We start from the raw sequence: 26949 nt of genomic DNA, 5'->3' as shown, positions 1-26949 counted from the left end.
CAACCGCAGCAAAAGTTTCAACAAAACTGATATCAAAAATGCTGCGGCTGCAACCCTGAGAACCCTATTCACACGTCGCTACTTTTAAGTTGCGTGCAGCATGGAAAAGTAGCGGGCAGCAGGTTCGGCAGCCTGCTACTTTTCGGGTTGCACCGTTGTTCATATGTCGCAGTACGAGAGTTGCGCAGTTTTTTGTATTGCAGCGCTGCAAAAGTAGCGACATGTGACCGTACCTTTACTTCCACACCTATACTTACTTATAAATGTCTTTTATGGAACTCAGAGGTTCATTGTTGCCCTCACATAAGCCAACCCTTGGTTCCTAACCTGAGCAAGATTAATCCAGTCCCTACAATCATATCCCACCTCCCTCAAATCCATTTTAATATTATCCTCCCATCTACGTCTCGTCATACCCAAAGGTCTTTTTCCCTCAGGTCTTCCAACTAACATACTATATGCATTTCTAGGTTCACCCATAAATGCTACATGTCCTAGCCATCTCAAAAGTCTGGATTTAATGTTCCTAATTATGTCAGGTGAAGAATACAATGCGTGCAGTTCTACGTTGCGTAACTTTCTCCATACTCCTGTAACTTCATCCTTCTTAGCCCCAAATATTTTCCTAAGCACCTTATTCTCGATCACCCTCAATCTCTGTTCCTCTCTCAAAGTAAGAGTCAAGTTTCACAACCATACAGAACAACCGGTAATATACTTCCACACCTAGGCCTATATAATGAAAAATATAAAAGTGAAATTTTTTAAGATGAATATTCATATTTTTTTCCAGAAGGAATCCGTGTTAAGACAGAAAAATTCTTCTATTACAATGTGCTATTACCTTCTTGACAGACTCCATCTGTTCATTGATTATAGCTATTTCTTGACTGTATTTATGCCTCATTTCAGCTAGAGTTGTTTCATGTGATGCAGCATCTTCTTCTAGACTCTTCTTTAATGTAGCCAGTTCCTGCAAACAGAATAACAACGGTCTTTTAAACACAATTTTAAAATTGAACAATAATTCAAGGTATTCACTTTCTTTTTAAATCACGCTCAATGGTATACTCATTTATATTGTAGTAGTGCACCCTGCCTCCTGAAGAAAGAAGTGTCTAAATTCTAATTATTTTGCCATCTTGAACGTTGTCTCTGTGTTACATTAAGGATATTAAGGCTATGATGATGGTGATGGTGTTAGTAATGGTGGAGATGATAGACTAGTACTAGTGTAAGCAATGGTGAAAGTGTTGGTGATTAAGTGATGATAACCATGTTGACGGTGATGATGGTAACAGTAATGGTGACGATGATGATCATGGATGAGCGACTGTCTCTCAATGAGAGATGACGTCACTACTTTCATTCATCCCACACCAGTCCACTCAGTAGGATTCAAACGTAAACACTGCTTGTGAGACGTCTGTGGCGTTTTGCAGAAAGTAGGATGACAAGTAACTCCAAATAATACCTCTGTAATCTTCGCTGTAAAAATGGCTTCTTCATTGGAAATTACTATCATCAGGAATGGGAAGGCAAATATTTCTGTGCACTTCATGAGGGGAAAGCCTGTTTAATTTGTGGAAAAAGTAGTAATTATATTTCTCATTTCAATTTAAATAGGCATTTCACTTTTCGTCACGCAGAAAAGTATGGTACACATGCCATTTCATGTAATTATCGTGTAATTTTCCTTTATGTTATTGACATCCACATTTATTATTTTATGACCTCAATTCATTCTTTATTTAAATAGGAACTGCACGTCTCCAACTTCTAACGGAACTAAAAGATAGAAATAGACCTGTTCAGTAAAGGTACAGTGTGCAGTTCGAGCTAGTTTCAGTTTTGCGATTGTGTTCATCGGGTTTAAAACCAGATGTTAACACACTAGTTCAGAGGAAGAGGTATCAGAAGTCTTCAGGATCATCCCCATGTACGAGTACACATAGTAAAAATGTAAATTAATTGTGTTGCAAACTGGTTAAGCCTATAGGTTTGTAAAATGTTTATTTATACATCATTATTTCCGGTTTGCTATAAAGATAAATATTAAAATTTCAAATTGATCTATGAAACAATCATTCAATATTATATTTTGTTAATTGATACAATATTAATTAATTAATTAAGCTCCCTTTATGAAACGGTTGCCAGGTTTGACAAAACGTAATATATATAATTTGAAAAACACACCTAAAAGGTAAAAAGATTTACATTTGAAATGGTTAGGGAATCGAATATATAAAATGTGAGAAAAATTTACATCCATGCTCATTTGCAGTTGAGCAAGGAATAACAGTATCATCAGAAAAGTTGGAATGATTTGAATGCCATATACCGCGAAAAAAATAATAGCTATGGATTACAAATGATGAGTGACTGATGTTAAAGTGATGTTTGGTACTTTTACACACGTTTGTACAATGTTTCTTACTAACAATAGAAATAGATAATTAGTTACGTAGCAATATGTTAAACTCAGTATTATGTTTAAATGATGTCCGCCACTGATGCAACAAAACAGTCAAAAGCAAAACGGGTTACCTTACTCTCTTCGATGAAATAGGTTCTTCATGGGGTGAGGGATAAACAAACACCCCTCCATGATAAGTCGCTGACACATGATGATGATGATGATGTCAGTAGTGATAATTAAGGTTATGTTGGCAGAGTCATGCTGATGATTGTATTGGAGATGATAAATACCGTATAATGAAGATAATGACACTCTCTTTATCAATCACAAATTTAATTTGTGGCTTGATAGAATTCGAACTCAGATGATGCTCTAGCCATTCGTCCAATACTGTACCCTTACAAAATCTTTATGAGATAATTCTATTTGATATATGTTTACTCTGTCATATTTACAGTAGAAGTCCGACAATCCGGAAAGCTCAGTAACTGAGTTGATCCTTATTTTCTACATCCTCAAAATAGTCTTTCCAGAATTCAAATTTCAAATGAAAGAAACAAAAGATGGGCAGGTAAATTATGACTATTTATTCATTAGCAAATTAAGCATGCTTCATTTAACTAAACGAGCATTTCGGAAAAAGAATAAAGTCAGCACCTGACAAAGATATCTATATATATAATTTGAACTGGTAATGGAAATTACGAGAAAAATGGCAGAACGGATTTTAATAAATGGCCCCTCATTTTGAAGCTTGGAACCCAAAGTATTTCGGAAAAATAGTAGTTTTCAGTGAAATGTCAATTTTCCTACATAATTTTTCTATTTTCCAAAATCCATTTGTCGTCAGTTTTGAGAACTAGCTAACTGCATTCAGGAGAAGCGAAGCGAGCATCAAGTTGGCTGTGTTGCATTTCACAATAAAACAAAACACACACTACAGTAAACAATATCACACAAAGGCCATGATCTGCAAGAATGCTGACATATTTAGAGCTCAAATTAAATTGGTTATTAAAAACTTAACTTACTAAAAATAATTTACAGGTTCGATTCTGTGGTGTGTAATTTTCTGGGTACAGCTGTGTATTGGATATTAAAAACTACAAAACTTGAGGTGGTTTGATGACATTATTACTATTAGAAATGAAATATTATTGTAGTTAATGCCGTGATGCGACTATTTTTCATTAATTATACATATTAATGCTATATTGATGATATGAAAGTGAAACGTTTTGGGGTTATATAAGTAGATGTAGAGAATAACTTAAATTAGATTTTGATTCCTATATTTTACTGAGTGGTGGCTATATAGTATATATAGTATATGTTACTGAAAGCTATAAAACTTACGTAAGATAATAATATTATTAAAAATCAAATATTTTTATAGTTATTAATCAAGTGGGGTTGGGTCTTTTTCATATATTTAATGGCGCTGTGGTGTAGATATTTATATGCGTGGTTTTCTTCGGTATTGGCTCGAGAGAGAGTATCTTTCATTATTATGGAAGCAAATAACTTTCAGAATGTCTGGTATTCTTCATTGAAAATAAATCTGAAAAATGTTTATTTGAACGTCTAATGAACTTAGTTTGCAACATTTGCTGCACAAGCCACTAGTATGATGTAATGCTTAAAATTGTGTTTAAAAACGAATGATGTGAAAGAAAAATATGGTAAACAAATAAGAGCACACAAAAGGAAGCCCATTAAATGTTCTGCTAATCTGCCTTTCTACAGTCTCTGTCTCTACTTTCAAAGGAAGTCTCATTAAGAATTTTACCATCCTTCACAAATCCGTCATTCCCAGCCCACAGAGTTTGGGTCCAATGGCATGCATGAAAATGAATCTCACCTGTTCTCGTTTGGTTCGCAGTTCCTGTTGTGCTGCTGTTGTGTCCAGAGAATCCAGCAGTTCATTCTTTAGTGCCTCCAATTCTTCATTCAAGTCCCTCTTTTGTTTCTCTGCCTTGCTACGAGCTATTTTTTCTGCTTCCAGATCTTCTTGAATCTATTCCAACACAGAAATAATACAAAATAATGTGGATATGTCTATACATATTTATAAGTATGATGGCATGTCTAATAGTACTAATAAAATCATAGTTCTTGATTAAATAAACTGAAAAGAAATATATACAATATAATCTAGTCGTACTTGCTTAAACATCAAGGGAAAGAATTATGTGAAGTACATAAGGCTTGGTAAAATGAAGGAACACAAACCTGAATAAAAATTGTCCAGTTAAATCTATAAAATAACACAATTTAGAAACAATATCCGTGCAACAACTATTGTTTATGTGTGCACTATTGACTTACACATATGCTATTCTACAGGAGAACAGACAACTGAAAATGCCGAAATTAAATTGCTTTTGACAGTTGACAGTTCTAAGCAACAGCAAGAAACCCTCACTGTACCAAAGAGGCAGGAGTGTATTTTGCTGACTACCGGGGCTACTGGTGGTAGCCCAAGAAATTACCAAAAAGAAAAAAGTTTATAATAATTATTACATAATGTAACGATTTTGTATTATTAATTTCACACAGTAAATAAAATTAAAGTAATTCCTAGATACATATGCGCTCTCTGCTCTCAAAAAGAAACAATTTGCCCAGCCCCCACTGCCCCACTGTTTCCATCATACATTGTTAGACCAATCCAGTTGCTGCTCTCGTGATCGGTTTCTTTGCAAGCGCGAAGCGACAATACACTTAGTACAGAAGCTCATGAATGTGACTGTGTTCTTGCAATGCAGTATTTTAAATTTGTTGTGTGTTCGAATATCTAGAGTTATATTAATTTTGAATTATTAAATTTTTAATTTCCTTATGAAGTGATATTGTGAAAAATATATCAGAGCAAAGTTTCTGAAGGGATTGGTGTTGAAAATGACTATATTAGGTTTATTAAAAGTGTCTTTTAACTGACGTATGTATAATGAGAAAGCTGAAATTGTGAAAATGGGAAGACCAACTCCTGAGTTAAATTTGTCCATGGACGTGAAAGAAAAACATTGTGAGTACACATGTCATTTCACTTCAACATCATATGGTAAATGGAATTGGTTGTGTGGTAGTTCTAAACTGTTTAAACTATTTTGCTGACCATGTTTGTCACTTAGCCGCAGCAAAACTAATGTGTGATCAAAAGAGGAGTTTTCTAATATGAACTCCCTTCAAACGACAGTCCTAAAACACGATAAATCAAAGGCTCATATTTGCAGTAGTATGAACTTTGCAAACTTTGGGAAGACAAGAATTTATTTATAGCTAGATAAGCTAAAAGCTCTACATATCGACCACCACAATGCCTTACCAACCTTAGCCAGACCTGCAAATTTCGAATCCAACAAGAGACAAAAAATAGAAAAGTGCAATTTGCACATTACACACAGGCCATATCTGGTTAGCAGGCCATCTTCACAGGACAGGAATTTACAGCACATCAAATTGTATTCTGTGCAATTCTAACGAAGTAATGAATTTGGACCATCTCAACTAAGTACAGTGCCGTTCACGCATAATGACTTCCTTAAAAGTATTGCAGTGCAGAGGGAACTAGTGGCTTTATCGCCAAATGTTTGGTATTAACAACAAGAGAGAGAACAAAGAAGGTAGAGGAAGATAAAGAGAAGACGAGAAGAGAATGATGATGAAGTAAGCATAAGAGGTGAACGATATGAAAAGAAGGTATGAGAAGGAAAAACAAAACACTGAGGAAGAAGACAAGGAGAAAATGACAAAGAGGAAAAAATAAGAGGGAAAAAGGAAGCGAAAAGAAAGAATGAATAGGAGCAGTAGTAATTGGAAAAGGAGAAATAAATCAATAGCACTTCAGTGACACTCTGCTCACCTCGGCAAGTTGTGATTCAAGCTCTCTGTAGGCTTTCTGAGACTGGGCCTTGCTGGCAGCCTCCTCGTCAATCTTCATGAGTGCCTGTGTCAGTTCTTCCTCGCGCTTGCCCAGCTGCAGCTGCATCTCCTCCACCTGCAAGCGGCGTTCGTTCAGCTGTTCCTTCAGGTCGCTCACTTCTGTCTCCACCTTGCGCTTACTGCGGTCCATCTCTTGCCTCTGCTGCTGATCACGCAGCAGCCGCTCCTCCAGGTCTGCAATTGTTGCCTCGTGCTTTGTTTTCAGCTTCGCCAGATGTTTTGCCTTCTCCTCTTCCTCTGCCAAGGTTTGTGAAAGGTCTGCTGCCCTTTCCTCGAGTAACTTCTTTTCTTTGAGCAGCTATCATAACAAAAAAAATTACTGTATTACAAACATAAGAGATAGGAGATACAAAAATTAGTCAATCTATTTCTCGTCTCTGATAAATTGCTAAATAATGGATGTTCTAAAATAAACAAGTGACTGAATGAATCAATGACTACATAATTTAGGTGCAAATAAATAAATTTCAATGGCAGGTATTTAATACCATCATTAACCTAACAGTACTATATTTGCAATGACATGGAGCTGCATTTACTTTGCTTTGTGTAGAGATTCATATTTCTCTTCTTCCATTATCCCCACACAAATATGATTTCTGATTTTAATTGCTGTGGTAACACAAGAGTAAATTCAATACCTACCATAGCAAGCCTTGTTTTAAAAATGGGACCATTGGGATGGATGAAGAATAATAATCTTACCTTTTGATTTGTGTCTTCACTAAGAGCATAATCCTCTTCTACTTTCTTTATTTTTGCATCACATTGAACCTTTTCTAACTGCAATTTTTGTCTAGCAGCTTCCTCCTCTTCCAGCTGCTCTTCTAGGTCCTATAAACAATCAACAAAAAAAATATGTAAAGACAATTTTTTCTTACAAAATTAAGAAATGTATTAAATTACAAAGGTTATTACAATAAGAGTTTAAAAAAAAATTATAATAGTACAGTTATGTTAAAAGAAATAGAAAAAAAAAAATTGTTTCGGAAATAAAAACACAGAAAATGTCACTTAGTAACTCTAAAAGTATGTTGGATACACCAACACAGAAAATACATATAAAGTAAGGTAAAAAATTTAGGAGTTCTTAAGGAATAGGAAGTATGGAAAGATAAAACTTTGTTAGTGGTTTTGTTTAAAGGCAACCAGCCTATAATAATGGAAATACTTTTGGATGATGATGATGATGATGATGATGATGATGATGACGATGATGATGATACTGCTGGTGGTGGTGGTGGTGGTGGTGGTGGTGGTGGTGGTGGTAAACAGAAGCTAACAGATTGTCGCATTCCAGCATATTTTTCAAAGACTTGCCTTCTGCAATTTTATTATTTACCTGTATATTGAGCTGGAGTTTCTTTTTCTCAGCAGTAAGGTTATTGGATCGTTCTTCTTCTTCCTCAATTCGAGCCTCCAAATCATGTAGGATTTCTTCCAACTCCTGTTTACGGGCTGCCAATCTCGCTCTCATTTCTTCTGCTTCCGCACACAATTCTACTTCTGCTTGTAGTTGTTCCTGCAGTGTTATCTTTTCCTCTACCGCCTAATAATGTAAAGATTTCAAATTAAAGTACCTATTTACATTTTCAAAGCAATTTAATATGTGTTACATTACTACATCGATTTAAAACAGATGAAAGTGAGTCAGTAAATAAGAAAACTGCACAGTGACAAAGGAGTTACGTTAGATGGGAGAAAAACTATAAACAGTATGTGCGATATTTCTTTGCAAAAGGTTTCTGCATTTGGTGAATTTTCGTGTGAACTCCAAATTTTAATTTTGAAGATGATGAAGTCAAAAAGATAGTTCATTCTAGGAAACGACATGCAGTGCCTTCTCTTAGTTACTATTTTTCTCGAGTTGATGTTCACACTCTCTAGTTCTTGCCGCCAAATAAGAAAATGTTCAATGATTCTGAAGGTGACCTAGTACCGTAGCTAACGAGAAAGACAGGCTACGGCACGAATCAGGTTCACATGATTATCTCGGTCTAGTCATGGTCATCATGACAATCGCCTAATATAAATACATGTTCAAAATTCTAAGAAACAAAGGAAGTGCTACATTAAACTCCTGGTAAACATGCATTTATATATAAACTTGTTCACTGTTGGCCATGTTATGACAAAGAATGTGACGTTGCATCGTAGCCTGTCTTTCTCGTTAGTCATGTATAGTACAAAATGACATTATGGTCCCCTCAATTGTTTCACTTCTCCCTTTGGTTTAAACTATTTTTATTATTCAGCAGTTAACATATTATATCTCCTGTTAGATACAAGATTATCGTAATATCTGCTTACAGGAGTTCATTCTTATCATTTTACATGGTGAATGCAATTAATAATGCGCTAGAGCTTCAACTGCCATCATTAATTTGCTCCACAAAACTGAGACGGTTATCAAAATGATTATAATCAGATCATTTAAAATCATGTTACTGTGTCAATTCGTTCTGAAAATTATACTTAACCACATAAAAAGACGTTTCTTTTAGGTTATAATTTTGCACAAATTTACGTAAAGAAATATCAACCTTTTAACACAATCATACTGATATTACTAAATACATTTCTTATATGAACAGAAAAACTTAAAAATGCTATAAAATTCAATATGTTGAATCCATGTTTTGATGAGACATGTTTGTTTATAGGTTTTGATATTCAAATTAACAACCAGCCTCATGGTCTAGTGGTCAGAGTGTCTGGCTACAGTCCGGATACGATTCCTGGTTAGAATACAGGAACTTTTCCTTAAAGGGAATTAATTGTTCCTGTGTTCGTCCATGGTCTGGAAATTAGGTTATATTTAGATTTAAGACCTCTCCTGGCACTTCATATTCATAATCACCCTATCATAATATCATCGGGGCAGCGTAACTCCATCTTCCAAACACCCCAACCTTAGAAGTGGGTTACAAATACAGTAAGCCATTGCCAGGAAAGAAGACCAGAAATGTCGAATGATAACCTGGTAGCATTGGTAAAAAAAAAAAAATTAACAGCTAAAACTCTCTTAGATTGATTATATTTTTATATAATTTTTATATATTTTTTATGCTGCTTATACTTTATGTCTATGTCATAAGATCACTGGGCCTAATGAATGCTGTAATCATGTACAGAAACAACAAATTCGTAATTGAACAAATATTTCCATTGCGATGAATGAAAGCAATAAAAAAACTAATGTGCAAAGAACATCAGGAAATGCACATTCCAAAATGTTACATATAGGACAAGAGTTAATTGAAAAATGAAGATGATTCCCAGTTGTCTTGAGATTTTCTTCTTTAAGTAACTATCACGACATCACTGTTTTGTAGCCTTTCTTCTTTGATCAAGCTTGTAACTAGACGAGATTGTGCGAATGTCATCATTCATGAGAAATGAATCATTATATGGTAAAAAAAAAAAAAAAAGGATTGGTAAAATTTCTACGACAATCAAATTTAATGGTATTAAATACTGAACGACAGTTAGTAGAAACAATGATAATTGGCGCTAAAGTGCATGCATATTCATTGCTAACAGTGGTTGCAACTTCAGTTCAGACTGCAGTATACTACAGATGATGATTATCATGAAAAACCAGTATAGGCCTATCATACATTTGATAATATCTTTGCTGATGAAGTGCAGACACGTTTAAATGATTCTGAATATCATAACAATGTTAACGTACATCACTATGCAGAACTTGGTACTAAAAGGACTAACATGAACTAGATTATGATTAGCTGGGGAAGACAGTGAAGTCTTCTAACACACACAGATGTAAGTCTTTTACGATTAAACTTCAAAGACAAGATCTGTGGACCAGAAAAAGACATGTAATTTTGGGATGTCAAAATCTCAGGAGATATCAAGTGTTTGATATAAAAAATCCTGACCAAAGAATATCACCAAAAGATACAGTTTAATTAAATTTGCCAGTTTAATGTAAAAGAGTTACAAGAGGTGATGGCTGATCTAACCTGTCTAGTTATATTCTATTCTAGTACATATTATAATTAATATTTTGCTTTTTGAAATTTGTGTACTACTTTATGTTTATCGGTAACTACTGTTAAACTGGTGCTTGTTTGTATATCTTGAAAATAATATATATTAGTGAACTTTTTTAATTTATTGTGAAGTATACCTGTTGTAATTTCCTCTCATACTCTTGAGACGATCTTAGCTGGCTGTCCAACTTCTCCTTCACTTGTTTAAGTTCATCCTCTTTTTGAGTCAACTTCTCTTCCTGTTTCGTTACTTCTAGGAGTGGCTTCACTTTGGTGTACAAACGCCACCACTGCCAGTTGCGCAGTTTTAGGTATGCTGCACAATTACGTTGAATGATACGAATAGCATTCAATTGTTGTGTGCGCTTGTGGAAATTCCTGTCAAAGAAATGTAGTGATATAATCATATATTCAAATAGAAGAGGTTTAAATTAAACAAAATTATATTGAGAAGAATTAATTTTATCTTCCTATACTTACCTTCTTGCCAAGTAACCACGACAGAAAGCTTGGAAGTTAACAATAAGGTCCGTGATCTTGTAGTCTCTCTCCTCTTCAAGATGTGCCAGCACACCAGCACGGAAGAAGATCTTGGACTGACCAACTCTGTACAGGTTAGGATCCAATTCCAAAGCATGAATCTGTACAGATAATATTTAAAAATCAAAGCTCCATTTTCAATTGAAGAAAGTGTATTACTTTCACGTTTTCATAACACATTAAAGAATACATTTCACATTTTGACTCTTTCGTAAAGCAAAGGAACTACAAAGTTTCAAGTGATCAATATATTTTATCACAACTTCTCATCAAACAAGTATTACTAAAGTATAGATATACTGATAACCAGAGACCGGAAGTTTAGGCATTATGAATCATTAAAATAGGCAGGCAAAAAGGCATCATAAATGGCTAAAATAGGCAGGCAAAAAGGCATTATAAGTAGCTAAAATACGCAATAAAAGGCAATTATAAAAACCTTGCAATAGACCCACAACTTTGCACTTTCCACAAAGGGATTTCAGCTGTAAGAAAAGCTTTACATAAGTCGAATGCAAATTGAGATTTTCGAATCGATGTTGCAATTACTGTTGAAAGCAAAGAAATCCTCTTACCAGTAGCCTTGGAAAGTGCATTTTTGTGTTTGGTTGTACTGATATGTTGCGATATGAAATATTTCTTTTCGTAGTTCACTGACTGCTCACATATTTTGCATGTAAGTACTTTACCGTCAGTACAAAATACGTCGGATCCAAAAGTATTAACGTAACTTTGCAATTTACTGCGTAAAGGAACACTGAATTTCAGCATCTTGCTGCTAGCTACAACTCGCAATGAAAACTGAAAGAAAAATAACCGTTAAAAATAACGTTAGGTCCACACTCATTGATGCCTTGTCAAATAAACACAAGCGATAATTAAAAATACAGTTTTGCATGGCAGCACTCATTGTTGCAAAGAGAATATGAACTGACTGAAAGACAATATTATACATTCGGTGAAGTCACTTTCATTGTAGCAGTTATAGAAATAAATTAAAATATACCTGCAGGCAATTTTTAATAATAAATTAATAAATAATAGATAAATAATAAAATAAATGCAAAAAAAAAAAAGATTTTTATTTTGTAAATTAGGCATTTATATTAAAAAAGGCAGAAAAGGGCAACATAAAACTGTGACGTTTCAATCATAAAGGTATAATAATTCGTACAGATTTACTTTCAAAATGAAGATAGATTTAACACATTTAAAAAGGCATTCTGCCAAAGTTCCGGTCTCTGCTGATAACCTTTGGGCTTTTACAATAAAGTTCTAACACTGTCTGTAGCTGGTATCTGCAATCCCGAAAATAATCTGGAACTCACCAATTCCACTGTTGGTTTATGGAAAAAGGATAGTTCTGCTGTCCTACTACTAGATTTCCCTCACCAGTGATGCTACTAATTGTACAAAAACAAGAATCACTGACCTGCTAGACAATGTTTTCAGCACGTACTAAAGACTTGCAGTTAAGGCTCACGTTACCAGGTTCCTACGCAGAAGAGTGGCTGTTTCCACCTTTTATCTACAACTGCCAGGGTTGCAGAAACTAGGTATGGGCAGTAAAAAAATATTTAACAAATTAAAACACAACTCACCATTTTCTCACAAGCTTTCTTGCCATCCATAAAGCCCTTAGGAATAACATTTGGTGTAAGAAGTTCGTATCTGCAACAGAAAAGAATGTCATCATTGCCACTGACTTCATGAATGAGGCTTAAACTGACTTATTACATTCTTCCTCTCAACATTTGTGACTTCAAACCATGTGACCTGCAGAATAACAATTTTAAGAGAAAGGGGCAATGAAACAAGAGCAAAGAAGAACAAAGGATTATCAATATGAGGTAAGAAACCCCTAACTTCGAATCATGTTTCCCTTGACAATGGTAGAGGGCACAAACACTAAAGAAGAAGAATACGAAGGGGAAAGAGAGAGAAAGGAAAAAAATAGACGATGATAATGGTAGAGGTGGAGGAGGAGGAGAATGAAAAAGAAATAGATATTTCGTTACTTAGTATAAACATAACTCTAAATAACTTATAATGGTGGTCTGTTTTCAGATCCTTTATGGTCTCTGAAGGCTTATTATGTCCCATTTTTCTATTTAATTTCCTGTTTTTGTCAGTCTAGATTCTGTCCTGTTCTATTGGTAAATCTACAACATGTGACGTCTAGTTTCACTTCCCTTCAAAAGGAAGCCATGCTATGGATTTCTATGATTTCTTAAAAATCCATTATCCTGTGCCAGAGGTATGAGCCCACGATCCTAAATAGAGTACAACAAGCATTACCATTATTTTCATTACCAAACAAGATTTTCAGTAAAATGAAGATAAATATAAATTGCCGGACACAGGGGAAAAAATAGTTTAACTGCATATTTAATTTGTAATAGTATGGTAATAGGCGGAAAGGAACTGGTCACACTACCCCATTACCTCCTGGCCTAGTTGCCTCATAAGTGGTGCCTTCTTGGTATCACTTGTGAGATTCATACCTGTCTTCAACAGTTGACTAAACAACAAAATTATATGGCATTATAAACATCTACCTTATTGAATGAATATAATAATCCGTGGTGCTACAGCCGTGAAGGGCCCAGACCGACCAGCCGGCCAATGGCCTCACGCCCACATGCCCAAGCAGAGGTGGACGATCATCCAACCATAATGGAGGCATCACGTGGTTAGCACGATGATCCCCCCAGCTGTTATAGCTGTCTTTCGCAACCGAATTTCGCTACCTATCGTAGCTCTCCAAGTGCATCACAATGCTGGGTGGGCACTAGTCCCATACACTGGCCGAAATTTCATGAGAAAATTTCTTCCCCCATGAGGACTCGAATCAGCACGCATTCTGTAATGCGAGTCCTAGGCAGGATGTCTTAGACCACGACACAACGGCGCAGGACATTGAATGAATATAGTCATTTTAAAGGAAGGGCTGAATTTTACATTAATGCGACAAGAGACACGAATAGGAGCGTTTGAAATGTGGATATGGAGAAGAATGGAGTGTGTGAAATGGACTGACAGAATAAGAAACGAAGCTGTGTTGAAAAGAGTGGGTGAGGAAAGAATGATGCTGAAACTAATCAGAAAGAATAATGCTGAAACTAATCAGAAAGAGAAAATGGAACTGGTTGGGTCACTGGCTGAGAAGAAACTGCCTACTGAAGGATGCAATGGAAGGAATGGTGAATGGGAGAAGACTTCGGGGCAGAAGAAGATATCAAATGACAGACGACATTAAGATATATGGATCATATGCGGAGACTAAGAGGAAGGCAGAAAATAGGAAAGATTGGAGAATGCTGGGTTTGAAGTGAAAGATTTGCCCTTGGGCATAACACTCATCACTTATGTATGTATGTATGTATGTATGTATGTATGTATATACACTGTGATATTAGATTTCCATACATAAATCAGTGACAAATACCTTTGACGGAATTCCTGGAAGGGTATGCGGTTAGGGAAGCCCTGCCTGCAGATTCGGATACCCTCCAGCACACCATTACACCTCAACTGATCAAGCACAAGGGGTGCATCTATCTTGCCAGCTCGCTTCTCGTGGTTGGGAATGATACATCGCACAAAGTTGGGATTTGTGTTGCGGAGGGTCACCATGAGCTTCGCCAACTGCTCCTTGTACAACTGGGACACTGTCCTGAACATACCCTTGCGAGTTCGAGCACCAAACTGTGTGTCAGTGAGGGCTTGCTGAGCCATGCCCACAATCTCAGCTGAAAATAAAACACAGCAATTAATACAGGAATTTCTAGCAATATATAACACTGGAAATTTAAACACCACCACTGTACTCTACAATCGCGTCACTGATTTTGGCAGATGGATTTTGTTAACCTGAAATTCAAAGCGAGTTACTCACCGGTGCAAGGTCGGGAGCATAAAAATAATGCATAATTTGGTTCAAGCACTTCAATGAAAAGGCAAGTTTCAGTCTGTGATTAGTCGGACTTGACAAGACCCATAACAATTGATGGTTACGTAAGCCAAATGGCACAATATGAGAAACTGTTTCCAGATTTTAATTTGCAACAACTGCATAGTAGATCATATAAAAACTGGATATGTAACTTATATTAATAACTACTATCTGCACATGTTAAGTGTTTGTGCACATGCTGCTGAGATATCCAGAAGATAGGTAACGCAGACTTCCCATATTATTTGGACATCAACATAAAGAAGAGGTTTGTGGTCAGAACATGCTCTCTGGTCATCTTTTATCCCATTAAAAGATCTGGCGTCAGTTTTATAGGTAACCTAAACAAGCACTACTGTCTGAGCTTGAATGCAGTCTCTTCCATTCCTAATCTATCACTTCATACTGAAAGGGACATACTCAAATACGAAACAATCAGTAACAAAGGTTAATTCCAGAGCTACTATAGTGTATAAAGAAGCAGATACAGTGAAACCTCTCCTTAAGGACACCCTCAAGATACGGACACTCCTCATATACAGATTTTTATGCCCCAACTGAAATAATATAATGATAAATTTAACTCTCGTTTACGGCAACTCTCAGACACGGACACGGACAGCTGTTTCACAGTCCTAAAGCTTGCTTTACCTTCTGACTGAGGACAGAACTTGGATTTCAAGATTTAATTTGTTACAAAAATGAAAAATTTAGTACAGAAATTCCTTAACATAAAAAAGACAAGAAGGGTCTCGTAGGCTACCACTAGCCCTTGTTAGCTGGAAGCCAGTGGATAAACAAAGTCATAAAATTTAACCTGTATGATGGGTCCAAGGTTTCCGCAATCGTGAAATTGTATTCGACACATGATTTATTTATTTATCTCCATAACAGGGCAAAGCCCCAATTACAATAGACAGTACAAATATTTGCTTAGAACATAAAATTGGAAATAGGGTTAGTAGGATTATTCTCTTCACTTCAATCAGTTGTTCTGTTTCGAGAGACATGGCAAATGCAGGGGCGTATACTGGTTAAAGAGTTTGAGCTACCGCTGACCCTATTATTACACAAAATATATCTAACAATTACTTTAATTTTAATTACTATGGTAAAACTAATAATACAAAATTATTACATTATGTTATATTATAAACTTTTTCTTTTGTAATTTCCTTGGGCTACCGCCGGTAGCCCCAGTAGCCCGCAAAATACGCCCCTGGGCAAATGTAAAGGTTAAGTTGAAAACTGTAAATTACAGTATTGCATAACTGTAAACCTAGAATAAAATTGCATGGCACAGAACTGTATTTTCCTTTTCCGGTCTTATCTACTGTAGTTCAAAGTTGCAAAGTATTTACTGTAGTACAGTAGTGTGTATTTAGAATTAAACTACAGTAATATATTTCATTTAAAGCATGAAGGAATACATAATGCATATTATAAATTTACTGTTAGATTGAGGAGCCTCCCTCCCAATAAAGGACACCTCCCAGATGTGGACAGATTGTTACGTCCCTTTGAGTCTGTAAATGAGAGATTTCACTGTATAACATCTCAAGCTTTGACAACTATTACTGCTGTTTACGTCTACTCACCATCCTTCCAGATTTGTACAACAAATGGGTCCTGTGCATTTTGCAGGAGAGAGACCACGTTCTCATTCAATGGGTCCATGTTCTTCATCAGCCACTTGGCAGCTGAGTAGTCTACACGACCTGCGTAGTGAATGACAGCAAAATCTGCCACACCACGGAAGTCTGTCTTGAGGAATTTGGGATGGACACTGTGGGCACCAACCAATTTCTCCACGAACGACTTGTCTGTTGCTTTAGGGAACCAACATTCTTCGTCTAGCAGAGCCATGATACCCATAGGCTGTAATAAGAAGTAAACAATTACTTTAAAGCAATTAAAGAAGAAACATGACATAGAAGAAGAGGAGGAAGAAAAAGTCGGGAGAAAGAGACAAAAGGAGAACATATGGGCGAATCCAGAAATACATATACAGTGTTAGTTGGGAGACCACAGGGAAATAAGACCTTTGGGGAGGCGGAGACTTAGATGGACGGATAATATTAAAATGGATTTGAGGGAGGTGGGATATGATGATAGAGACTGGATTAATCTTGCACAGGATAGGGACCGATGGCGGGCTTATGTGAGGGCGGCAAATAACCTCCGGGTTCCTTAAAAGCCATAAGTATAGATACTTCAAACAAAGGGCAACAGAATGAAAGGGAAGAAGAGAGAGAGAGAGAGGAGGAAGGTGAAAAAAGTGACATGGGTGAGGAAGAGGAGGAGGAGGAGGAGGAGGTGGAAGAGGTGGTGGAAGTGGACGAAGAGATGGTGGAAAGAAAAATAAAATAAATTTTACAATATACAAAATAGTAATCTTTAACTCCAGGTATAATATTTGTAATCTATTCTTACTAAGAGATATGCTACTGGAGCTACATGACAGTTGTGAACAGTATGGGAGGAAGATAAATGCAAACAAGACGAAGACCATGGTCATAAGAAGAAAATTAAAGAAGGTAAACTTGCGAATTCTAAACGAGGCAGTAGAGCAAGTGGACAGCTTCAAACACTTGAGGTGTACTATAAGCAGTAACATGAGCTGCTGCCAGGAAGTAAAAAGAAGGATAGCAATGGTCAAGGAAGCTTTTAATAGAAAAAGGAGCATCTTCTGCGAACCTCTAGAAAGAACTAAGGAATAGTCTAGTGAAGTGTTTTGTGTGAAGCGTAGCATTGTATGGGGCAGGAACATGGACATTACGACGAAATGAAGAGAAGCGACTAGAAGCATTTGAAATGTGGATATGGAGAAGATTGGAACATGTGAAGTGGACAGACAGAATAAGAAATGAAGCAGTGTTGGAAAGAATGGGTGAAGAAAGAATGATGCTGAAACTGAGCAGGAAGAGGAAAAGTAATTGGTTGGTTCACTGGCTAATAAGGAACTGCCTACTAAAGGATGCATTGGAAGGAATGGTGAACAGAAAAAGAGTTCGGGGCAGAAGAAGATATCAGATAATAGACAATATTAAGATATAAGGATCATATGCGAAGACAAAGAGGAAGGCAGAAAATAGGAAAGCTGGGTTTGCAGTGAAAAACCTGCCCTTGGGCAGAACACTATGAATGAATGCTATTGCTTCAATACCTTGTCAATCAAGTCGATTGTAGGCTGAAGGTCAAGACCGAAGTCAATAAATTTCCATTCAATGCCTTCACGTTGGTATTCCTCCTGCTCTAGAATGAACATGGTGTGATTGAAAAGTTGCTGCAATTTCTCGTTTGTGTAGTTGATGCACAGTTGTTCAAATGAATTTAACTGAAAATAAGAGAACAATTGTATTAGAAATACATTACTACTACTTCGTGCACAAAATGTGAAGGTAATGTAATATTTACAATGACATTAATTCTTATTTTTAAGTCTGTATAATGATGTTTATAGTCGAAAGCAACGATTCATTTTATAACTCTTCAATCATAAAAGAACTACTGGAAGGGTTCAGACTGAACTTCTTCATTGCTGATTAAATATTTGAAAACACAATGTTGCTAAGGTATCTTTAGATATGAGAAAGCGAGGAGGAAAAGAAATCATTCTCGCTAGGAAGGTGATAAATGACCAGTCAAGTTGGTTCAGCTATTTGTAACAACACCCTCTAAGCAGGATTCTTTTTTCTCGCCAGTCTTTTCAAAGTCGAAGGCACAGTAAACATCCCTTCCGAACCATGTCCTGTCCAGGACACGGTGAAAGTTTCCCCCCTTCCAAACATAAATTCTAAAGACACCCTTGTACCAACAAAATAACAGTAGTGGTCAAAGCCCTCACTTAAACTAAGCTGCTGTCAAGCATTTTATACTACTTTCGTTGTGTGAAGTGGAATGAGGGCTGGACTTTAGAGTCTGTTATTATATCAAATAAATCAGTATTTCATTTTTTCAGTCATTCACTTATCATTTATCGATGGCAGAAAAAGATTCTGTTACATCGAAAGTACAATTGTTGAAAATCACGAATATTTTCGACTTGCATGGAAGTCATCTTCAGGTGATATTTTGACGAACAATATTTGAAAACTAGGTGAATATCTGTTCCAAACTATAAAACTCAAACTTCAGTGTTATTCACTTATTCAGTAGGTAATTACTACTGACCTATTTGCTTAGAATATGATTTAACAGACCTATCGGTAAAGAAGAAAGTAAAATGCATTCCAAATGATCTAGAAGTTCTTCAAAGTATTAAAAATGACCAAAAAATGCCGGGGGGGGGGGGGGGATAAAAATTACCTATTAGTTAAAAAACGTCAAAAAAATTTAAAAAAAAATTTAAAAAATTCAATATAAGAAATTATTTTTTTACGTTGGTATTAATATAGACAGGATTCCTATATTAATAGGCATCATCCTAACGTGAAAAATAAGAAGATGACTTTTCATCAACATCCGGCCCTATTGATAACTTACTTCAAAGATTTCAAAACCAGCCATATCAAGGATTCCGATGAAAGAAGCTCCTTGACGCTTAGTGCGGTCCAGTGAACGATTGATGCGATTCACCAACCATCGGAACATTCTCTCATAGCAAGCCTTGGAAATGGCCTCCACTGCAAATTCCACTTGTTCCTTCGTCTGTGCCTTGGTGACGAAGTCTCGTCCTACTTTGATGCGAGGCCTGAGGAAGGCTTTTGTCATTTCTGTGACACTTAGACCCAAAAGATGGGCAACTTTCTGAGCCATAGTGTTGTCAGGCAAGATGGCTTGGTCAGAGTTACGCTCCTGCTTGAACTTCATGTTCCCAAACAGCATCACTGCCGACACTGTGCGGAAAATAGCTGCAAATACGAACACAGTATTAGTTCCTAATTCCAAACATTTTGGCTATTATGCAACTCCAATTCTCCTGAGCCATAACCACATTAAAATATTAATTAAAACCTCAAATAAAAAAGCAAATAAAGACGTACATATTACTCTAGATGGCCTCAATGTAACAGATTTATCACTTCAGTTTCAAATTTAACACTGTCCTAAGTAATCTGCCTTTTCCATTCTTTAGATATACCGAAACCATTTCAGTCTATCTTCTTCTAAATTTATCTGAAGTTATTCCATATTTAAAATATTTACGATTTTCTCGTTCCTTATTCTATTCTGATTTTCCCTAAAATTTCACAAAAAAATTTTATTTCTGCAAAAATTAGTAGAAGTCAAGCTGCAGAAATGTAACAGATTAATCACCTTTCAAGACATAGCTTCAAACAAAGATAATGAAATATTAAAGAAAAGTGACAGAGAAGCATTTTTATTCCTTTATAAATATGGTTGGTTTCTAATGTGCTGTTTTGGTATTTAAGCTATTAACTGTCTAGCTTTCCGATATTTGGTGACAATGAAGGCTTCAGCCGCTACTGCTGGGCAAGCTTCCAGGTGTGAACTTGCAATACTCTATTCCCTGTATCTTCCTGATGAAACTCACAGGATGACATATTCTATTCCCTGTATCTCTATGAAGAAACTCACCTGAAAAGTCATCATTTGTCATTCCCATGATAGACATTGCTTTGCAAGTGGCTTGGAATTCAGCAGCATCATCAACACCTGGTACAGGAAGATGTCCTCCACTAGACAGGAATGCGTATGACTTGGGATCTTCCAAGATGAATTCCTCTAAAATGGTTAAGAAACAATTGACATGTCAATGGCAAGTCTCAGATAATTTTAACATTTATTCTACTGTAAAGATGTATTCAAAACTAACAACCAACCTGTCTCAGACTGGGAAAAGTGAGTATGAAGAAATTTCTACAATTAATATCAACTTTTGTTTACAGTTTTATAGACCAAATATGCATTAAGCCTAAAAAAGTTGTAACAATATCAAGTCAGTAAATGACAATTCATAAGAATAACTATTTATTGCTGATAAGTTACTTATGAAAGGAAAGGATGCAGTGTAGGTGAGTGTATTGTATTGTATGAATATATTTATTCAACATAGCTATACTAATAATAATCCTATTAGTCTCACAATTTTTTAACCATATTAAAAATTAGAAGAAAAAAGGGGCCAGAACAGATGGAAGTAGTCGTCGTCGTCGTCGTCGTCATCCTCCTCCTCCTCCTCCTCCTCCTCAACCTCCTCCTCCTCAACCTCCTCCTCCTCCTCTGTCCTTTCGAAAGTCTATTCCAAACATATACCCAATTGTCTCTATTTTTTCCACGTTTTCCCTTTGTATTTATCTTCCCATTCATATTCTTGTTTCTCTAGGTTTCTCTTAACTTGGTCTATTCATCTTTTCCATAGCCTTCCTCTTGGTCGCTTTCCTTTCATCTTTAGATTTAACATCTGTTTTGGTAATTTTGTAATTTTCATTCTTTAAATATGTGCTTTACAGCAGGGGTGATTTCTCAAGGCATGCTACGCTTGCTGTGCAAACCCAATATTTTTGTAAAATGTGTATTTCTCAAAATGGGATTACGTACATTAAAATTTATTTTGATTTTTGGAATATTATATAGGCGTAATACCATCCCCAGGTTGCACACCGCAAGTATCGCAACGCTTGCTCCTTTCTCGGAGCTACAGGAAAGACGTAGAAATAGCGAGAATATGATGCGCGTGCAAGTGCCTTCCTCCTTAGTCCGTCCTAGGCGCACATGCTTCTATTATGTGTTGTTTGAAGCTCTGGTCCGAGGGCTACACCAACGGCTATTTAACGTTACACAGAGCAGTATTGACAGCGGGAATGTGCTGTAATTTGCGAGTGCAATGTAATTGTGTTAGCTGCTGCATGTATTATTAACTCTTAAACATTAATTTGAAGTACTGCAATGAGTTCGGAATTGTGTGTTATTGAAACCTTATTATTAAATCCGTTTTCCCGAAGGACTATTCAAGAGAAGACATACATAGAGAATGTGCGCTCGTTCAGTACAGCTCAATACAAAAATATGCATTGGATGGCAGGGTCGAAAAAACTAAATAAACTGTTTTGTTGGCCATGTTTGTTATATTATATCGAACTTCTACATCTGATAAGCGAATATGATCCATGACTCATAATGATTTCATAATTATAAAATAAATTATTTATGTGGGTCTGATTATTTTTATTAATTATGAATTATTACATCCTCCCATCTTCCCCTATGAATAAAAGAGCAAGCCTAACTTTCGTGACTAGCATTCGCCCCTGCTCTACAGTACATATTGCCTACACCCCAACTCTGGCTACTAGCAACAGATATCTATAATAAACACCGATCAAAATATCCATCATTTCTCAAGAAAAACAAGAACTGAAAAGACTAGAGTGGACTACAGTGAACTCTATGTTGTCAACAAACAGCTGGATACATTAAGAAGATTGATTCTTTAAATGTGTGCGAAACATAACAGCTTTGCACTTGACTAATGCTGAATATACATTTACAGTAGTGGCATTGCAGTAACTCAAAGTGAATGTTCAGATCACTTATATTAAACTTGTGGAAATAAATTAATTTAAAAATTCGCTCTTAAAACAAGTTCAGGCCATTTCATAAATATTTCAGGAGAGTATACAATTGAAACAATTTGCATTCAAGAACCGTAGGATAAAGTGATCTTTACAAAATTTCTTCTCCCATCCGACAAAGTAATCTAAAAGCTATCCATTGTGGACTTAATTTTATTCATATTTAATAATATTGGGCTGAACTTATTTTGGGAACAATATAAAACTTAATTGAAATAGGTCCTAAATAGAAATATTAAGTGATATTCTACATGGGTAGTTTTGATCTACTCTTTTCATCAAATAAAAGCAAGCAGCAACATTCTGTTAATCGCACAATTTAAAAAAAAGTGGGAAAGATGGGTTGATGACTGTGAAAGTGCTGGTAGTGTTGGTGATAGTTACGGTAGTAGTGGTGGTGGTATTGTTAATGCTGTGGTGATGGGGGTAGTTATTGCTACGGTGATGTTTATTATGGTGGTGGTAGTGCTCATGATTTATCTGTTGTTATAGTGGTTGTCTTGATGGTGGTTTTGGTAATGGTGGTGGTAGTTGTTTAACTGTGTTGTAGTTTTAGTAATAACAATTGTTGCAGTTGTTGTGTTGTTGATTGCAATTACAATAATGTCAGAAAGTCCTATACTAAACTATACTGTCAAATGATTCTCCCAATTAAAATAACATAATAAAACAAACCTGCAAAGTTATTAAAAAAGTATTTTTAAGTAGCGGTACATAAAATTAATGTATATACAAATTTCAAACCAATAAAAATTAATTCTTGTCAAACTGAACAACCTTGATGTAGCTTGCAAGAAGTTGTACACAATTTCTAAATACTATTTACCACGGGAATTAAAATGCAAGTACTGTACTTGACTTACTTTTCTGTTCAGGAGATGCTCCGACCAGTAGTTGATAGAAGATGTGGAAAGTTCGTTCATCCTTAGCTTGACGTATGGCACGAGATTTTTCCAATAAGTATGTTTCGATGTTTGCTCCCGCAATGTAACCAGAAGCATCAAAGTTGATACGAATAAATTTACCCTGAACAAATAAAATCAAAGTTGTTAATATTCCTAATATAAACACTACCTTATACTTATTTATAATTTTCAAACAATGACGCAATTTATTTTTTTAATATCACATACAACAGACAGTCAATCTTTCATATCCAAGGATTCAACCAACCAGGGCTAAAAAATATTAGAAAAACAAATTTCAGAAATTTACAAAAAGCAAAATTCGAATCTGTCAAGCACTGAGAATTGCTATGAATCAGAATTTACAAGATAATCATTTGCTGTGAAACTTCTAATTTTTTTTTTAACCATAAGAAGTTCTTAAAAAATTATGTTGAAAACATGGCTGTAATGGAGAAATAATGGAATAACGTTAGCTGATAAAATCAAGCATTCAGAGAAAAACTGTTTATCTCTTTATTCATCATAGATTTCACAATAACTGCGAAGAATTTTAACTCTTGAGTTTGCATAATCAGTGTTCAGATCACCTTGCACTTCAATTAATCATTGTGATCTATTATTTTCAATTTCTAAAATATGACCGAAAAAAAAAAAAAACTTTAATTTTTCTAATGAAGCATTTTTAACAGTTCCTGAATTATGGTGTGTTACACATATGCTTAAAGAGATATTTGAATTGTTTTAGTGAATAATTGCTTTTAAAGTAAGTTCATAATTTCCTTTTCTTGCTGTTCAAAGAGAAATAGAAACATAATACTTACGAATCGTGAAGAGTTGTCATTCTTAACAGTCTTTGCATTTCCAAACGCTTCTAGGATGGGATTCGCTTGTAGCAATTGCTGTTCTAATTCACCCTGTAAAAACAACATCACTAGTATCACAATCTGCACTTATAGATAAGCATAAAATATATATGCCTGTAACAAACATGTAACTACATAAATTCTCAAAATATTCAGCCACAAGCCTAGCATAAATCAATTTATATATAATTATAATAACGTTTTAAATAAGCACTTAATTCTGCTAATGTACACAAGAGCTTGCCCTTCTTTATCAATAAATTTGCATACAAAATGAATATAAGATAGAAAACAGAAAAATGAAGTCAATCATGTGCCTACTCGTAATACTACAATGAATGAATTCTTGGAAGCGTGAAAGAAGATAAATTTGCATGCAATTTCAAACATTTGCATAAGATTGAAGAAGGCAGGTGACGAGATTTGAACCCTGGTCACTATCCCTCCCATGTGCCGAAGAGGAATTGCACAAAGTTAATTTAAAATATGGCATCATAAAACCTGTCTACAGTCCTTGATCTGCTTTAGTGTAGTTAACAAGAACTGACACCTCGTTGCAAGTGAATGAACCACCTCCATCGTGTAGTGAATACAAATAACTTTAACATTAATGCTGATATGTTTTGTAATTTACCACTTTACTGATATGTTATAAGAACATAAAAGGGGGAGATTTACCATTATCTACTTCAGTTTAATAAGAAGGCTTCTGTTTACAATGATAATTATTATACTGTTGTATTTTACAAAAAACAAATCACTAACAAGTTAAAGATGGTGTTTCAGAGACGAAATGTTAATCCTATTATATAGCTACACTGACAGTATATTAAATATGCTATGAATGAAAATAGACTATAAGAAGAAGGTCTAGAATGTTATTTTACACAAATGTGAATAAACACACAACAATACAGAACAATTATATATATTCTATAACGATTTTTACGTGCATTTCGGCCTATGGGCTTATTGTCTTGTCTTGTCCTCGTTTTTTTCAACAGATGATAAATTGGCAGAACAAAGATAGGAGGAACTGTAGTATCGTGAAAAGCCTTCACCGCAAAATCGTATATGTTCACTAAAAATTTCACTTGCATTGCCAGGATTTGAGCCTGCGTCTTCAACACAGAAAACATGTCATAAATATGCCATTACATTATGTGCACACTTCATATTAGTTAAATGTAACACTAGAGTACATTTGAAGTATTTTGATGTGCAAAAAGAAATGCACTTTTTAAAATTGTTTACTTAATTTTTATTATTACTATTATTATTATTTTCTACTTTATCAATGCAGGAAATATAATAAGAAAATACTGTGGTACTGTAAAGAGTACTTTAAAAATTTTCACGGCGATATTGATTCTGAAATAGTGGGTTTTCACATGACGTTTTTCCCCCCGTTACCAGAAGAATTTAGTTACTTACTTTTGGCTTTTAAAGAACCTGGAGGTTTACTTCATATTAAAAATATACAAGTCAATTTATTTCAGAATTATCATATATATATTTCTTATTAAAAGGTATGGAGAGACTTGGGGGAACGTAATGGCGATTTATTCTAAATCTGTTCCAAAATGTTTGGTTAAAGGCATGAACTGTTCTCCAGAAAAATACGCCTTCAATCCAAAACTTCTCCACGTAAAATTTTAAGACAAACATATGCCATTTCCAACAGTATTATATAATTTAGTTATACAGATAAAGTAAAAGTTTGATGTAAAAGCCATCTAATAACTTATTTCACACACGTTAACAAGATTGCAGTGGTGGTTGGGGGATAATATATATTTGTGCAATAGCAGGACCATTAACTAGAGCGCTCATAGATGTCGCCATGCTGAGGAGTGTAAATACTTAGTTGGTAAGAGACTATCCAAAGTGCACCGAAGGTGGTGGGTTCTTTCTTTCTTTTTTTTTTTTCTTTTTTTTTTACGACGCTTTATCGACATCTTAGGTTATTTAGCGTCTGAGTGAAGTAAAGGTGATAATGCCGGTGAAATGAGTCTGGAGTCCAACACCGAAAGTTACCCAGCATTTGCTCATATTGGGCTGAGGGAAAACCCCGGAAAAAACCTCAACCAGGTAACTTTCCCCGACCGGGATTCGAACCCGAGCCACCTGGTTTGGTGGGTTCTCATTACACTCTAATTAAAGGTGAAGTAGAATTGTTGGGATGTCACAGGGGAACTGGAGTATCCGGAGAAAACCCCTTGTTGCCAGGACCACGGGTCTTGCGCAACACAAGTTATAAATTCAGGGTAGTGAGAGGAACTTGATTCTGTGCCCCCTGATTATAATAAGCCCAGTGCTCTAGCACTGAGCCACCGTGGGAGAGAAACATTACAGCCAGCAGCTTGAAGTAAATATGTATGTTGTGGTTAAATGTGCTCACTCGTTTCTGGCGCTCGCAGTATGTTTACTTCTGATTAACGACTCTACTTTCCCACCTGACCTGTCGTTTTTCCTCTCTAGCGGGTGTACTCATATGCAAAAAGCGACAGTGAAATGAGGCTAAGGAACTGCGAGAGGAACTCATAATATAATAAAATTCCTATTTATGACAACACAACATCAAGTACCTACCGCAAAATTAGGATTGGACTATATGGAGAGCATGGAACAGAAATGAGAAAATAATTACTTTGCTGTTGCCTCAGTGCGCTCTTGCACATGCAACTTTTAACATATTTATACAGAGCAAAACAGATTATCATATTCTCATATTACATTGCAGTGTTTTCCCTTACAACGTA

The 26949-nt window shown here is 35.6% G+C and overlaps 1 protein-coding gene across 6 annotated transcripts in view; it reads right to left on the bottom strand.

The window, feature by feature from the left end:
* zip (myosin heavy chain 10) overlaps positions 1-26949 on the bottom strand; it is a 352102-nt gene that overhangs the window by 42374 nt on the left and 282779 nt on the right. For 3 of the 6 annotated variants that reach the window (XR_011332669.1, XM_069828865.1, XM_069828869.1), the window contains exons 5-20: positions 26780-26797; positions 24146-24238; positions 23280-23442; positions 20420-20566; positions 19364-19731; positions 18045-18215; positions 16477-16756; positions 14372-14675; positions 12525-12594; positions 10864-11024; positions 10521-10761; positions 7710-7916; positions 7073-7201; positions 6288-6665; positions 4284-4439; positions 845-973 (exon numbers count right to left, since the gene is read on the bottom strand). Coding sequence is in view for 5 of the 6 variants with exons in the window: in XM_069828865.1 (XP_069684966.1) it covers positions 845-973; positions 4284-4439; positions 6288-6665; positions 7073-7201; positions 7710-7916; positions 10521-10761; positions 10864-11024; positions 12525-12594; positions 14372-14675; positions 16477-16756; positions 18045-18215; positions 19364-19731; positions 20420-20566; positions 23280-23442; positions 24146-24238; positions 26780-26797 (3015 nt within the window). In the remaining variant the exon portion in view is untranslated. The remainder of the gene's footprint in view (positions 1-844; positions 974-4283; positions 4440-6287; positions 6666-7072; positions 7202-7709; positions 7917-10520; positions 10762-10863; positions 11025-12524; positions 12595-14371; positions 14676-16476; positions 16757-18044; positions 18216-19363; positions 19732-20419; positions 20567-23279; positions 23443-24145; positions 24239-26779; positions 26798-26949) is intronic. The other 3 variants (XM_069828866.1, XM_069828870.1, XM_069828867.1) reach the window with 1 other exon arrangement.

This window comes from Periplaneta americana, chromosome 6, assembly GCF_040183065.1.
Source record: "Periplaneta americana isolate PAMFEO1 chromosome 6, P.americana_PAMFEO1_priV1, whole genome shotgun sequence".
Classification (NCBI taxonomy): domain Eukaryota; kingdom Metazoa; phylum Arthropoda; class Insecta; order Blattodea; family Blattidae; genus Periplaneta; species Periplaneta americana.
This window is presented reverse-complemented; position numbering and strand designations above follow the sequence as displayed.